We start from the raw sequence: 16,193 nt of genomic DNA, 5'->3' as shown, positions 1-16,193 counted from the left end.
ATATTTGGAAATGACATTGCCCGAATTATTCTCTTTTCTCCCTTACATTTCATTCCGTGGCCAGCTTGCAACAGAAGCTTTGAAATTATCTGTTACAGGTAGTCCTCGACTTACAACCACAAATAAACCCAAAATTTCTGTTGCTAAGCGAGACAGTTGTTAAGTGAATTTTTTCCCATTTTACGACCTTTCTTGCTATGGTTGTTAAGTGAATCTGACTTCCCCATTGACTTTGCGTGTCAGAAGGTTGCAAAAAGGGATCACACAACCACGGGCCATTGCAACCATTATAAATATGAGTCACTTGCCAAACATCTGAATTTTGATCATGTGACCATGGGGATGCTGTGATGGCCGTAAGTTGAAAAATGGTCATAGGTCACTTTTTTCAGTGTCGTTGTAACTTTGAACAGTCACTAAATGAACTGTTAAGGAATAATAATAATAAAGTTGGAAGGGACCTTGGAGGTCATCGAGTCCAACCCCCTGCTCAGGCAGGAACCCTACACCATTTCAGACAAATGGCTGTCCAGTCTCTTCTTAAAAACTTCCACTGTTGGAGCATTCACTGCTTCTGGAGGCAGGTTGTTCCANTATATGTTTTAGCCTCCAGTCCCCTAATCATCTTTGTTGCTCTTCTCTGTACTCTTTCTAGAGTCTCAGCATCTTTTTTACATCGTGGTGACCAAAACTGGATGCAGTATTCCAAGTGTGGCCTTACTAAGGCATTGTAAAGTGGCATTAATACTTCACGTGATCTTGATTCTATCCCTCTGTTAATGCAGCCCAGCACTGTGTTGGCTTTTTTGGCAGCTGCAGCACACTGCTGGCTCATATTTGTAAGTTGAGGACTATCTCTATCTGCTCCATCTGTGTTAGCATTTCACTTCAGCAGGGGAGAGCTGGATTTCCTTCCTTAAAGTCTAGTTTTTCATCATATAGTTGCTCTCTACCTATTAAAGGCAGATATTGTGGTGGTATAATGATGGAGGCTGTTGGATGGATGTTGCATGGATGTTGTTTTAGATAAACAGCAACTTTTCTGGTCTCCATGTATTTAAAATAAATTCCCCAAAGCATTTCCTTGCAAGAGAAACCTGTTATTCTCTTTCATTCCTGGGGTACCAATTTTCTCCTGGTGCTATTCTTTTCCATCTTAGGGAATAGGAATATGTGGGGAAAAAATGAGCACAGTCCTGTTATAAAAATCACACTAAGAAATCTGGAATGCTGTAACATATGTAGATAATAGTATTTCAAGATGACATCTGGCTACAGTTTATCTTTTTATTTATGTTGTATTATGGACTTAGAAGTTGTTTTTTTAAAAAAACTACGTATCTTGTTTTATAGTTTGGAAAACAGCCAATAAAGGATATATTCACAGATCTTCGAGATGGGAGGAAACTCTTAGATCTTTTAGAAGGGCTAACAGGGAAGCCACTGGTAAGTGGTAATTGCCATTATTATCATCCTCATCTTGAAAAGATAATTTAAAGTACTATGCTGTTGTTCATTTACAATATCAGTATTCTGGCTTGGGAATTTTGGGAGTTGAAGTCCAAACATCTTAAAGTTAGCAAGGTTGAATAACTCTGGTCTATACTGCACAGTGACAATTAGTTTAGCTAACTTTAGTATCCTCAGTGGGAAACAAGATGAAATGTCAAGGTTTTAAAACTCCTATTTCTTGGACTGTTGGAAATAAAAGTCTACTCACACTGAATTTAGTTCATTAACAAGAGGATTGATATACATGGTTTGTAAATTCTGTTTCTACACCAGCTTTCAATTTTTAAACAAAAATTGTAAAATGTTCTTTGCTAAACTCATGCTTTAAGAGAGAAAAAGTATGCACATAACTAAAGTTCGCTACAGTGTAATACTTTTTGTACAGTATTGCTCTTTAAATGTTTTGACGCATGTTTCCAAAATAATGCATACTGCTGGGTGTTGCAGTCCTATTACTTGGATAAAGGAAAGGTATATGGATTCAGTTCAATTAGAGTAAATATTCCAAAATCTGCATCGTTTTAACTGTGCTTTTCCTGAAAAGTTAATTGTGACATTTATCATTATTTGCATATTGTTTTCTTTTTTCTTTTTTTTGCAAGCTAAAAGAACGTGGAACTACTAGAGTCCATGCTTTGAATAATGTCAACAAAGTACTCCAGGTTTTACATCAGAACAATGTAAGTTTCTAAACTGCTCACTTTCCTTGAAATGTGAGAGGAAAAGATAATTGTAAAATTGTTTTCTGAAAACTCTGTCTTTGAGAAGGGGTATGTGGACTAAAATTTGTACAACTTAACATGCCTCCTTTCAATTTTCCTAGTTGCTTGTGCTTTGAAGATAACAAAACGTGCTATATGGCATGATTGTTACTTTAAGAAAGGAACTTGTATTTCTTGTTCTTGAAGATCCTAAGGGGCTATAGTTGGAAATATTTATTTTGTGTAGCTGAGCCAAATTATAATTTTGTTTGTATAGACCTCAGTCTGTTCTCAGGTGCATTAAACTCATAGAGATGATGTTGATTCATTGGCTTGTAAGAAATAATTACCCTATTAAATATTGCCTACTCTTAGACTTGGATACTAGCTTGACTTCATTTGCAGAATTAAACGCAATCACAGCACATGTCTTTCCTGATGTCTGATTCAGTAACTGAACTTTTCTTATGGGAAAATGTAAAAACTTTGTTTTCTTATTACTGATAATAATGTTGTGGTTGCAGCAATAAGTTTGGAAATATTTGCAATGGAAAGGTTGCATTGATAGCATGAGAACTTTTTTTTTTTTTTGCAAAAATGGAAAGATTAGGAGTTTTATATAGATTTATTTATTTATTTATTTATGAAAATTTATATGGCCACCCAACTAGAGCATAGGTAACTCTGAGTAAGGATTGTTTCAGGAAAGAGTGTAACTTACTCACAACCTGGAGTTGTGCAAAAGCCCTCCTGATTACAACTGCCAGTTGCTTATATTCTATTAATTAATTATGCCTTTATATTACACACTTTCATCTTCCTGCTGGTGTAATTTTTTTTAAAGAAAATCAATTCCTTTGAATTGATCATCATACTGTCAGTATATTAAAATCAGAATATTATATAGTAATTAGCTACTTCATTTTGGCTAAATTGAATTATTCACTTACAATTAAATGGTAAGTTACACAGCTGATTCCAGGAATGTGAGAAACTATGGTGAGAGTTCTAGTAGATTAACAGTTGATAGGCCATTGGTTTTCTATTACCCACTTTCTACTAGTTCCTTCAAAGTATGCATGCCTTTGATTAAGAAGACATTTTCATTGTTTGACAATGTTTCCAGGTGGATCTGGTGAACATAGGAGGGACAGACATTGTTGATGGAAATCACAAGCTGACACTTGGATTGTTATGGAGTATAATTTTGCACTGGCAGGTGAGCAGATTTGATGCTTTTTCTCAGCCCATGTGAATAATGTGAATCATTATTTCGCAGTAGAATGCATTGATTGTGTATTAGCTGGAGATGCTATAGAACTTTCATAGCAGCTGACCAACCAGTCTTGAAATTCTGAGTACTCTAAGCCAGTGTTTCTCAACCTTGGCCTTTTAAGATGTGTGGACTTCAACTCTCAGAATTCTGGGGAATTTTGAGAATTGAAGTCCACACATCTTAAAGGGGCCAAGGTTGAGAAACACTGCTCTAAGCAATGACTTGAAACATAGTGTGAAACTACTTATAGAGCAGTGATGGCGAACCTTTTAGAGACCGAGTGCCCAAACTGCAACCCAAAACCCACTTATGTATTGTTGGGTGCCGGGTGGACGTGGCCCATTCGGTGGGTGTGGCCCATTGGGTGGGCGGGGTTGCAGTGGTAACGGCAGACTGGGTGGGACTAAAAAGTTCAATCAATCAATTCCAACTTTGCGAGATCTTTTTTCCCCCGCAAGAAGTTGAAATTGATTGAACCTTTTTTTTTTTGCACACGGCAGTGGAGGCCTAAAGCGAAAAGGTTTTATAAAACCCAGCTGAAGGCCTAGGACTGGGGCGACGGTGCGTGTGCCCACGGAGAGGGCTCTGCGTGCCCCCTGTGGCACGTGTGCCATAGGTTCTGCACCACGGTTATAGAGTTTTCAGTTCCATCCCTTACATACCTGTGTGCTACATTGCCAATCCTGTGCTAAAATGGCAGAATTCACATTGCAATATCATGATGCACATTTTGTTATTCGATCCCCTTCTTGCCGGTGCACTCTATCCAAGATGTCACGTATAAAGACCTTTGTGTCCTGTGCTAATCTATAGGTTTTGGTTTGAAATGAGTATGAAACTCACATTTTTGGGCTTCCTTTTCCATCTTCTTTGTGTGCTGTGTTCAGAACAATGATTTCCATTCTATGGTCTGTAACTACAGATGGTCTATATGGACATTACAGGTGGTTTGTGAGGGGTAGTGAGATCATGTAATAATAATGTAACTTATGGTGTCTCATATGTAATGTAATATTTATAAAGTAGAACTTATTAAAAATTGAGGTAAAGTTAAGAATTGGCATGCTAGATTTTGAATTAATAATTTGAATAAATCAGAATTTCCTCCATTTAGACAACATAAGAAATGTTTGTTTGCCCCTTTGTTTAAATGACATGGGAAACTACTGCTTTAGATTTCTTTACTTCATATATGGAAGAGGTCAGGAGGATACATTTTTATGTAAATCTGAAATGAGGGCTGGAAATATCATTAGAACCAGATGTTATGTATATGATAAAGATGGGATCTACTGTATTTAAAGTGATTTCTATAGGTTACCACTGAGTCCATTAGAGCAGGGCTTTTCAACCTTTTCACCGATTGTACCACTTTAAGGATATGGCAATATTCAGTACCACCTAGCAAGGTGTCAAAAACTTGATGACCAAAAAAACCCCAAACCTGTTCAAAGTTGCAGTTGCACTGAAATGACTTATGACCATTTTTCACACTTATGACCATTGCAGCATGCCCAGGGTCATGTGATTTATATTTGGATGCTTGGCAACTGATTCATATTTATGATAGTCACAGTGTCCCAGGGTCATGTGATCCCCTTTTGCAACCTTTTGACAAGCAAAGTCAATGGCAGGGGCTGCTGGTGGCCAAGTGCTAGGGCGGGACTTCCTTCCCTCCCTCCCTCCTTCCCTTTGTCCCTCTTTCTCATTCCCATCTCCTTCTGAAGGAAGAATTTGAACAAAACCCCCCCCCAATATTTTCCCTCTTATATTCATCAAACAAGGAAAAGCCTCCAGAGACAGAAAGAAAAGCTGCTGAGGGAACTAGCTTAAAAAGGCGCATTCCCCTTTAGCTATTGGCTAGAAAGGAAAGTTAAGGAGCCGGCAGCCGGTACTTAAGGAAGAAAAAAAATGTAGTAAGTACTGGCTGTTGGCTAAGGCAGCCTCCCCAAATGGCTCCATTCATAAGAAAAGGAATGCTACAGGCAAAATCCATTCAGGAGAAAAATACTTCAAAATCCCTTGCAGCAAAACTTACAGCTAATAATAGCAGAGCAATAGAAGCTAACATGAGACATCAGCCATCAGCCAAATAGAAATTGCCAAACACTCCTTAAGAACACAAAGCCCACATTGCACAAATCCCAGAACTTCAAAGTCACAAAAGCACATAAGAATCTTTCCACTCTCCATCTCCTTCCCTCCGTGCCTCACCTCCAGCCGATGCTGCCTTTCTTCATTCCTCGTGGAGGGCAACCCCTCCCCTGCTGCATTTCTTGCCTGTTGGTTGCTGCCAGCACAGATGGCTGCCATAAAAGTTGTAGATCGGCTCATGGCCGACCTGCTTGATCTCCTCTCCTCTCCCCCCACCCTCCTCCTTCTTTCCCTTCGGTGCAACTAGAGCTGACTCTGCCTCTTCCCAAGGCTGTATCTTTTTTTCTCTCTCCCTCTCCCGCCCAAACTGCCTTCTTTTATAGCATCTCCTGTCTCCTCCCCCCTCCTCCTCCTTTCTTATCCGGGTGAGCCGGAAATGAGCCTGGTGCCTTTGCCTCACCCCAGCCACTCTGCAGCTCCGGAGGACTCTCTCGCAGTAAGTCCTGCGCTGCGCTGGCTCGTTCCCTCCCCCACTACACTTGGCTGGGCAGGGCCGCGTACTACCTGCCACATGCTAATGTACCACAGGTGGTACGCGTACCACCAGTTGAACAGCCCTGCATTAGAAAATCTCTATCTAAAATTTAGGTATATTGGACAGAACATAAATTTTGATTTGTTAAATCCATGTTACTTTTCTAATTTTGGTTTGTAAGTCAATATATGTAAGTCAACTGTTAAAGAAGGAACTTGAGCTATTTGTCAGACCTTATCAGTTCAAGATTGGTTTATACTAGGGGTAGAAAATGTTTTAAATTTGAAACATGCTATTTTCAGTTCAGTACGCCAGTTCTGATCTTATTGGAAGCATTTTCATGTTGTTTCAGAAGTATTCTGTGCTCAAAATATTTATGGTATGGATGGAACGTCTCTGAACACTTCTAGTGAGGTCAAAACAATTTGTTGTAAACTCAGAATAGGATGCTTCAAGGTTGATTTGTTTGTGTATGAAACAATTTGCCCGCCTCCAAATTCTACTGCTTTTTCAGTTGATGGCATCCTAAACACTTCTAATGAAATATAAAAATTCATCTGTATTTTAATTATAAGAAACCATTTCTCATCAGATTATGTTCTGGGCCATGTAGAAATTTCCAAGAAAGCTATTCAATGTGGTTCCATGGCTAATGGAAGACATTGATGTGTAAGATTGGAAACCAGGGTAGAATTTTCTTAATGTACAAACCTCATTAAGGGATACAAAGAACTTAGATTAAGGAATAAAACAGAAGAATTAGTATATGGAGTAATTAGATAAGAATGTTTTGAGTCTTCATTTGCTGTGGTATGGCATAATTTAATATCTATTTCTAATATTCAACACTTTGCAGTGTTGTTTGAATACTAAGATTGAGACAATGTTTTTTGAGTCCTTCTAATTCTTTTTTATTGACCTTGGGCACTTCTTTTTAGGTTAAAGATGTAATGAAAGATATAATGTCAGAATTACAGCAAACCAATAGTGAAAAGATCCTGTTGAGCTGGGTGCGGCAGTCCACAAAGTCATATAATGAAGTTAATGTTTTGAATTTCACCACCAGCTGGACAAATGGACTTGCCTTCAATGCATTGATCCACAGGCATAAGTAGGTGACTGCTTGCCAGTATCTGTAATATTTTCATATTGGAGGGGAAAGGGTATTTTGCTTCAAATTGGACAATTTTAACAAAACAAAACAGTTTCTAGGGATGATAGAAAGAAAGCTGCCAGTGTAGCATTTTTTTACAGAGCTGTAGTTTTCAATAAATAAAGCTTGGAATGATTTTAAAGCCATTTGGCACAGGTTAAGTAGAAAGAAAGCAGAGCATGTTTTAATAGAGTGGATTCTAATTTGTGTGAGAAGGCAATAAACATCATTTTTGTGGGATTTTTTTAAGAACAAACATGGAAAACATGAAGTGCAAATACCTGTTTTTCTAGTTTCACATGGAAAGACATAATAAACATTTTTTCCTTGAAAATCTGATAATGTAATGATGTGCTAATTGAAGTCCTACGTCAGTTACTTGCATAAACAAAATTATTCTTTTTGAGGGTATATGGATTCATAGGCCTCATTCCTTGTAAATATAATCTGGACTAGGCATCATTGAAATCAGTTGAACAGCTCTGAAATTATTCTTAATGGTTGAAATATGTTCCGTTTCATACGCAGCATGCAGTACATGGGTTCTAATAAGAACAGGAACAGCTACATATTACATATTATACATAACATGTACTTCAGTGCCATCATTTTAGTGTTTATGAAAACATAGGCACTGTTGAATATTACAGCACCTTGTATTATTGGCCCTCCAAACTCTTAATTCCATGTTTTTATATTAAGTGTGAAGAAAAAAACAAATAATACATCTAGGAAAGTCTGCTCTTTGGAAGGAGCCTTCTTATTAAAGTATGGGGCCTACATTTCCAGGGAATGGTTATGTAGTTTCCCATTGTTTCTCTTTCTACAAAATATCAGCAACTGTATGGAATTTGATGTCTCCATAAGCTATTTACTTGGGTTTATTGTTATATGTAATGCATACAAGTGTTTATAGTGTGAATGTTTTTTTAAATTCACTTAATTTTCTTCTAATTTTTTTAGACCTGAGCTCTTCCGCTGGGATAAGGTCATCAAAATGGCTCCACACGAAAGATTAGAACATGCCTTCAACATAGCTAAAAATTGCTTGGGAATAGAAAAATTGCTGGATCCTGAAGGTACAATTATGATAATATAACTGCTATATAATTCCTTTCTACTAGAAGTAGAGAATATCAGAGATGAAAGGGGGCAGTGTTGCTCTAGATAAGAAATTAGGGACCCTTCACCTGTGGGGTTATGCAGCTTTGCAGCACAATTGTGTGATTTTAAGAACACTTACAAGATTATACAGCTGAATTTCAATAGCAAAGTGACTTATTCTTGTTCGGTTTTAACGACTTTTGAATGGTTAGTTAAGTAACATCAGGACGAAATTAACTCTTAGTGACTTCATGGACACATAGTTCTCATATTGACTAGTCCTCTGCATTTGTAAACTATAAATGAACAAAATAGCATTTTGCTTCACAAAATGAAGCAAAATAGTCGCATTCATGTTTTATCCCTTAATCTCTCTTAAAACACCAACCACTTAGTGAAAAGCAGATTGGAAACTATAGTGATATGCCACACTGCTAGCCAAATTATTTAGGGTTGTCAGTGGTCAAAAAAGTTTAAAAATAAATGAAATTGGGCCCAGGTCCAAGCCATGAAATAGGTTTGTCTGTCCATGTTGTGGGTGTTTAAACATTAATAGATAGTTTGCATATCCCGCAGTTACTTATGTTGTGCTTTTTAAAAATTGATTTAAATCCATCTGCTAGCACAGTTATGATGGTAAAAGCATGAGAATAGAGAAGTGATGGTTCTCAGTTTAGTGGTTCATGTTTTTTACTTGCTTTGCTGAATTATTATATTTTTGTGGGGGGAGAACTAATGTGAGGATATGGACTTGAAGATAATGAGTGTAGTTTTATGGCTTTGTCATAACTATATAGCCTGGAAATCTTGCACAGCTATCAAATAAGTATCCCATTTATATGCTCTGTTTTCAGATGTTGCTGTACAGCTTCCTGATAAGAAATCCATGATCATGTATTTGACATCTTTATTTGAGGTCCTTCCACAACAAGTTACTTTGGAAGATATTCGAGAAGTAGAGACTCTTCCAAGGAAATATAAAAAGGAATGTGAAGAAAATATACAGGTGGGTGCATATTGATCACTCATAATTTTTCTTTCACAGCACTATATTTAATTAGTTTTAAAAATACATGCCCCAAACCAAAATTTTCCAGGACAGCTTACCAATATTTAGAATCATGACTGAACGCAGAAAAATATAAAGAGTGGGTAAAAATATATAGGATATGTTAATATTCTGTATTTATGTATATATGTATGTATTAACAAGTTATAAAGCTAAAAATTCGACTCTTGGGTAAATCCATGATAAAACCAATAAATATCGATCACCAAGAGGAAGGTAATTAATAGTAAAAAAATTAATGAGCCGAGCTTTCGTTGGGCCCACCCAACATCATCAGGGCTTTAAAAGTAGTCACTGGGAAAGAGCTTTTATAAGATGCAGGCTGTTAACATCTTATAAAAGCTCTTTCCCAGTGACTACTTTTAAAGCCCTGATGATGTTGGGTGGGCCCAACGAAAGCTCGGCTCATTAAATTTTTTACTATTTATTACCTTCCTCTTGGTGATTGATATTTATTGGTTTTATCATATGTATGTATGTCCGTACATTAATATTCCCTCACAGAGATCTCCTGTACTGGTGTTTCTCAACCATGGCAGCTATAAGACATATGGACTTCAATTCCCAGAATACCTGGGAATTCTAGGAGTTGAAGTCCACACATCTTAAAGTTGCCAAGGTTCAGAAACCCTATCCCATATAATTACATCCATACTGCTATTGGCGTTAGTAAGATTCTGAAATGAAAATACACTGGTGAACACGCAGGGCCTCCTCTCCTTCAGTGAAGGGGCACATTGTTTTCTTCTTGTCTTTGTTGATCAATAACTTACCATAAGCGGATTTTCTCTGTTTCTTTTTCCTCTCTTCCAATGAGAATATGTTCTTTCTTCCTCTTGATAGTCCCTTTCTCTTTTTGAAAATTGCTTACTCTCTCAGTTCTTCCTTCCACTGCACATTCATGGCCTGTCTTCAGTTCTTTTTTTTTTTTCTCTTGGTCACCTATGCATGTTTATCATATTCCAGCCTTTGCCCCTTTATCTTTATCCATTCTTCCCCTTTATCTCTTCTAGGGCTGAGTAGACCTTTGGATTCTAAGCCACAAAAATGCTTTGGAGCAGGCAGAATGTCCACAAAACATCTGTCACCAGTTGCTCGAATCCTTCTTTTCTTGAGACCGTGGAGCAACGGGGAGGGGGGTGTTTGTTACTTTAAGGAGTAACAAGGAGTAACAAAGGGGAGAGCATGCCCTTTGAGTTCCAAAGCACCTTTTTGTTTTGAATCACTGCATAGCCCTAATCACTTCATTTTTCATTTTAATATTCTGAAGTATATTCCATCCTTGTTTTTTCTACTTCTTAGATCTCATAAACAGATTCTGATTGTCTTTTCAGAATTTTCATTTTACAGAGCTTCTCCGATTTGTTTCTCAGTGATATTTTTGCAGCAGATCTACAAGTATTCATTTTTCTCTATATATTGTTTGGACATTTATTGTATAATACATTTGATTAGTAATTTCTGACTTCTTAGTATTTTGGTGCTGCTTTGTATGTTTTCCTCAGCGATATCATCCTTAAATATTATTTTACGTGTTTGCTAGCCCTTCAATATGCCATACAAGATGACTTAGTTGCAGTCTCTCCATGAACACCAGCATGGCTGTTTACATTAAACCTCTTCAGATCTTCCCCACCTTGGTGTCTTGTAGATATTTTGGTCTGCATCTCCCAAAGTATACAAAGTATTTATCTCAGTATGGGAACAAGATCATGCTAAGTGGCTGCACCCCAGTGTTGCATATTTTGCAATTCCCCCCACCCAGTTTTTGTGGTATTTCTTGTTTGTGGATAGATATCAGCTGATACAGTACATGGTGTGCAGTCAGGATTGAACAAACAATTATGTTTGGGAAGGTACTTGGTGTAAAGCTTTTACGGGTTTAGTATTAAGCCCTCATCTTATATAGCAAATCAATGACTTCCTGCATGTACTTAATTTTCTCCTTCCCTCTTTTGTTGGTGTTTGTTATTCCCCTCTACCTCATTACATTTCTTCAAAAAAAAAAAATTCTTCCCCCTTCTCAGCTTTTTCAACATCACTTTGTTATACTACAGTAAAGTTGCTGTTTATCTTTTTCCTCTCAATTTTATAGTATATTTTTATTCCACCCTAAAAGTTTGATTTATTAACCATTAGTTCATCCTCTTATTTTCAGTCTTGATTATTGTGACTTTCTTTGAATTGTCACAGTAATTGGGTCATCTTAATTCTCTCAGACCGCTTTTCTATACCTGAAATGTGGCTACTTGTAATCTTCTCTTTGTGGCAGTGATTTGTGCCATTCTTTTCACTAACTTCTTTTCTTCCTTTTTAAGAAAAAAAAATTTGCATTTAACTTTCCATCACCAAGATCTTCTACAGTTGAAAGTATTGAAATTTTGCTAGCTGTTCCCTGTATATAATAGGCATAGGCCATCTGAGGACACTCCAGTAAGCCTTCAAACATGTTTTGCAATTTCCAAAATCCATTTTGCCATTGCATAGCTAAAATTAGATGACACCAAACTTTTGTGAAGTAATTTTATGACTGTTTCCTATTATAAATATAGAAATAAAAGGTGTCAAGTCTTTGATTGGCTTAGTGCAGTGTTTCTCAATTTCAGTAATTTTTAAGATGTGTGGACTTCAAATAATAATAATAATAATAATAATAATAATAATAATAATAATAATAATAATAATAATAATAATAATAATAAAAAAGTTGGAAGGGACCTTGGAGGTCATCAAGTCCAACCCCCTGCTCAGGCAGGAAACCCTATACCATTTCAGACAAATGGCTATCCAGTCTCTTCTTAAAAACTTCCAGTGTTGGAGCATTCACCGCTTCTGGAGGCAGGTTGTTCCACTGGTTAATTGTTCTAACTGTCAGGAAGTTTCTCCTTAGTTCTAGATTGCTTCTTTCCTTGATTAGTTTCCATCCGTTGCTTCTTGTCCTGCCTTCAAGCGCTTTGGAGAATAGCTTGACCCCCTCTTCTTTGTGGCAGCCCCTGAGATATTGGAACACTGCTATCATGTCCCCCCTTGTCCTTCTCTTCGTTAAACTAGACATACCCAATTCCAGCAACCGTTCCTTATATGCTTTAGCCTCCAGTCCCCCTAATCATCTTTGTTGCTCTTCTCTGTACTCTTTCTAGAGTCTCAGCATCTTTTTTACATCGTGGTGACCAAAACTGGATGCAGTATTCCAAGTGTGGCCTTACCAAGGCATTGTAAGGCATTTCTAGAAGTCTTCAGGCTGTAGTTGAAGACTTCACATCTTAAACCTTTTTGAGACAGAGAAACACAGCTTAGTGAACCTTCCCTCCTTAGTAAAAAGCTGGTAACAATGCCTATTTACCTGTATATTATAATGAAACGATCAGTTTATAATACATAATAAGGAGTCTGATACATTGATATCTTTTTATTGCAAATAAGAAACTTTGTACGATAAAGATTTTTTTCTTGGCATTTTGCTGTGGTGTTTGCAGTACAGTGCAGCCATATATTTTCTTAAAAAACAAAGGGCTCTGGAAATTATATAACCATACACACAGAGAGACAATAAAATGTTGATGCACACAAATGTAGTAATTATTTTTTTCTATTTTGGTTTGAGAAGTTGCTAGAGTTAGAAATGAAGCCAGTTAGCTTGGACATTTTTGCATTTGATGTTCCAATTCATTTTAAAAGGAACTAATCAGATTCTTGCCATTCTGTGACTTAAACATATACTTTTAAAAATTTGAAAAGGCAAGGCAGAATGAAATGCCCAAGGCTGTTTGATTTCATAATTATTAAGGAGTAAACAGAAGATGAAATGATTCTGATTTATAATATAGTTCAAAAAGCTTTCGGGGTCTAAGTTGTTGTTGTTAGTTGCGAAGTCGTGTCCGACCCATCGCGACCCCATGGACAACATTCCTCCAGGCCTTTCTGTCCTCTACCATCTTCTGGAGTCCATTTAAGCTCACGCCTACTGCTTCAGTGACTCCATCCAGCCATCTCATTCTCTGTCGTCCCCTTCTTCTATTGCCCTCAATCTTTCCCAGCATTAGGCTCTTCTACAGTGAGTTCTTCCTTCTCATTAGGTGGCCAAAATACTTAAGTTTCAACTTCAGGATCTGACCTTCTAAAGAGCAGTCTAAACAATTCCATTATTTTTAAAGCATTAATTTTGAGATTGCAAGTGGGCAAACAAGGCCTATTTAATCACAGTACCATAGTAACACTCGGTATTTTGTAAATAACAAACACAAATTAATGACATTCTTGGAAGTTTATTTATGGTTTACTTCTTTTACTAATGACCAACAAATTATAAACAAAGTTTCTACTGCCACATGCTAACATCTTGCTTTTTGTTAGACTAGTTGAAGAACATTCAGTCTGTGTACTATTTAAAGTGTTTGAAATATCTGAAGGGATTTTTGCCAGGCACTTGTCAGAGATCCTAGCTGAAAGCAGGTTTGTGGTTACATACCATGCTTAGGCATCCGGAAACTTGATTTATGATAGACATTCATACTTGAAATAGATAGGATATGTTTTACAGATGAAGTCTCTACATAGTGTAGTACTTATAAAACATATTGAGCTATGATATCAATTTTCAGTGTGAGCTACACAGAACATTGCTGTTACAAGTGACTCTTAAATAATCTTTCTCTCCAGCAGTTTTAGAACACTGAGTTGCATTTGTTTTGAAATTTATATAGACAGGGTTGTATTTAAAATAAAGGATTTCTCCATGGATCTGTAAGGGCAGTTCCCACTTCTGTCCCTTTGAGTGTTTAAAAATAGTTTCTTAGACTGAAGTAGGAAATGATCTATCCAGATAAAGCTGTGTTTTTATTACTTTTTTATATTTATGTGTGACTTTTTCCTTTTCTATTGACTCCATGTGAATTCTTTTGCCAATTATTCTATTTCTTTTTAGAAAATAGAGCATGACATGTCTTTTGATAAATTTACTCCACTAGCTATTACTTTAACAGAAGTTGAGGTTCCCCTGGACTTTGCTAGTAATTTCACTATATATATAAAACAGGTGCCAATATAAGTAACATTGGAAATGGAGTCCAACGTATTTCTCTATTTGGCTCCACATGTCTTACTTTTACCTGAATATTGGTATATAATATCATACAATACTTTTAGGACTGACCCTGACAAACTCACTTCACAGTTGAAGGTTTATTTCTTGAATCAGTCCTTCTATAGTGTAAATATATAATCTATTCTGCAATAATAGAAAAAGTGGTTATATGAAAGGAATATGATTAGAATCCTGAAAATGAAAGTAAAGTTCCCCAAACAACTTTTATTCCCTAGCCCAGTGATGGAGAACCTTTTAGAGACTGGGTGCCCAAACTGCAACCCAAAACCCACTTATTTATCGCCGGGTGCCAGGTGGGCATGGCCCACTGGGTGGGCATGGCTGTGGTGGTCATGACAGATTGGGTGGGAGTGGCCAAGGTGGGTGTGATCACCTCGATGTTGCTCGTGGGGAGGGACGCCTGTGGGGGCTGGGCAGGGTTGGGAGAGATCCAGGGGGTCTCTGCCAGGTGGGGCAGTGGGCAGGAGGCTCGTCCTGCGGGGTGAGGCGAGGCAAGGCGAAGCAGGGCGGGGGTGCCATTGTCACAGGGCAAGGTGTGGCAGGGGCGGCTGCTACCTGACACCATCGACCTCTGCACACAGAGGCCAGCGAGCGCATGGGTGCTGGGATGCATCCGGCCATGTGGGACTTTGGCGAGTTAGCAGGCGGCTGGTTGAAGAGGGACGGTTGCCATCTCCAGGGCATGGCCTGTGTGCCCACAGAGAGGGCTCTGAGTGCCACCTCTGGCACGCGTGCCACAGGTTCGCCACCACTGCCCTAGCCAATGATTGTAAATTCTCATAAATAGAATGTATCATTTTTTTGGTGCTAAACACCTTCCTTTAGGGGGATGTTCAGATGTATAGAATTAGGGTGGAGATGTTTGGGGTCTGGAAATTCTAAAACATATGGACATGAATGCATGAGTTAACCTTTTCTTTGTTTATTATATGGCCATTTATCTTGTAACTTTAGCAACTTTGGGCAACTAACAAGGTTAGAAACTTTAAAAAAAAACCCAACTGGAAATAGTAACAATAGATATGTATACTGTCAGCAAAGGACAACAACAATCGTAACTATATGTCCCCCCCCCCAAGAGGCAACTGGACTTTCTTTGTTTTTCCTTGAAGATGCTTCTTGAAGCTCAGTTCTGAACTGAAGAAGCTTCTTGAGTAAGAAGTTAAATGTCTTCAAGGAAAAACAAAGAAAGTCCAGTTGCCTCTTGAAGAAAGCACCTTTGGAATAACCATGACCTGGGTGACTGAGAATCTCCATAGACAGTCATAACAATAGTACCCATCTATTTGGTTTCTAGTTAATTATGCTGAGCTTCTAAGATTCCCCCCCCTCCCCCACCAAACATGCTGTTTTGTATGTGGTTACTGCTTGTGTCATGGTCCCATAAGAACATCCTATTAGAAAAACACGCTTTTTTTCAAGAAGATACAAACAGCATGATGCTTTAGTTTTGGTCACCATGATGTAAAAAAGATGTTGAGACTCTAGAAAGAGTACAGAGAAGAGCAACAAAGATGATTAGGGGACTGGAGGCTAAAACATATAAGGAACGGTTGCTGGAATTGGGTATGTCTAGTTTAACGAAGAGAAGGACGAGGGGGGACATGATAGCAGTGTTCCAATATCTCAGGGGCTGCCACAAAGA

The 16,193-nt window shown here is 37.8% G+C and overlaps 1 protein-coding gene across 1 annotated transcript in view; it reads left to right on the top strand.

The window, feature by feature from the left end:
- The window catches only part of LOC107290483 (utrophin), a 133,391-nt gene that overhangs the window by 43,701 nt on the left and 73,497 nt on the right, over positions 1-16,193 (top strand). Inside the window, exons 3-8 of the mRNA XM_015819364.1 lie at positions 1,354-1,446; positions 2,115-2,192; positions 3,340-3,432; positions 7,057-7,229; positions 8,235-8,350; positions 9,230-9,381. Of these exons, the coding sequence (XP_015674850.1) occupies positions 1,354-1,446; positions 2,115-2,192; positions 3,340-3,432; positions 7,057-7,229; positions 8,235-8,350; positions 9,230-9,381 (705 nt within the window). The remainder of the gene's footprint in view (positions 1-1,353; positions 1,447-2,114; positions 2,193-3,339; positions 3,433-7,056; positions 7,230-8,234; positions 8,351-9,229; positions 9,382-16,193) is intronic.

This window comes from Protobothrops mucrosquamatus, unplaced genomic scaffold (genome assembly GCF_001527695.2).
Source record: "Protobothrops mucrosquamatus isolate PMUCROS unplaced genomic scaffold, P.Mucros_1.0 scaffold907, whole genome shotgun sequence".
In the NCBI taxonomy this organism is placed as follows: Eukaryota; Metazoa; Chordata; class Lepidosauria; order Squamata; family Viperidae; genus Protobothrops; species Protobothrops mucrosquamatus.
The sequence above is the reverse complement of the archived record's forward strand: the minus strand, read 5'-3'. Positions and strand labels throughout refer to the sequence as shown.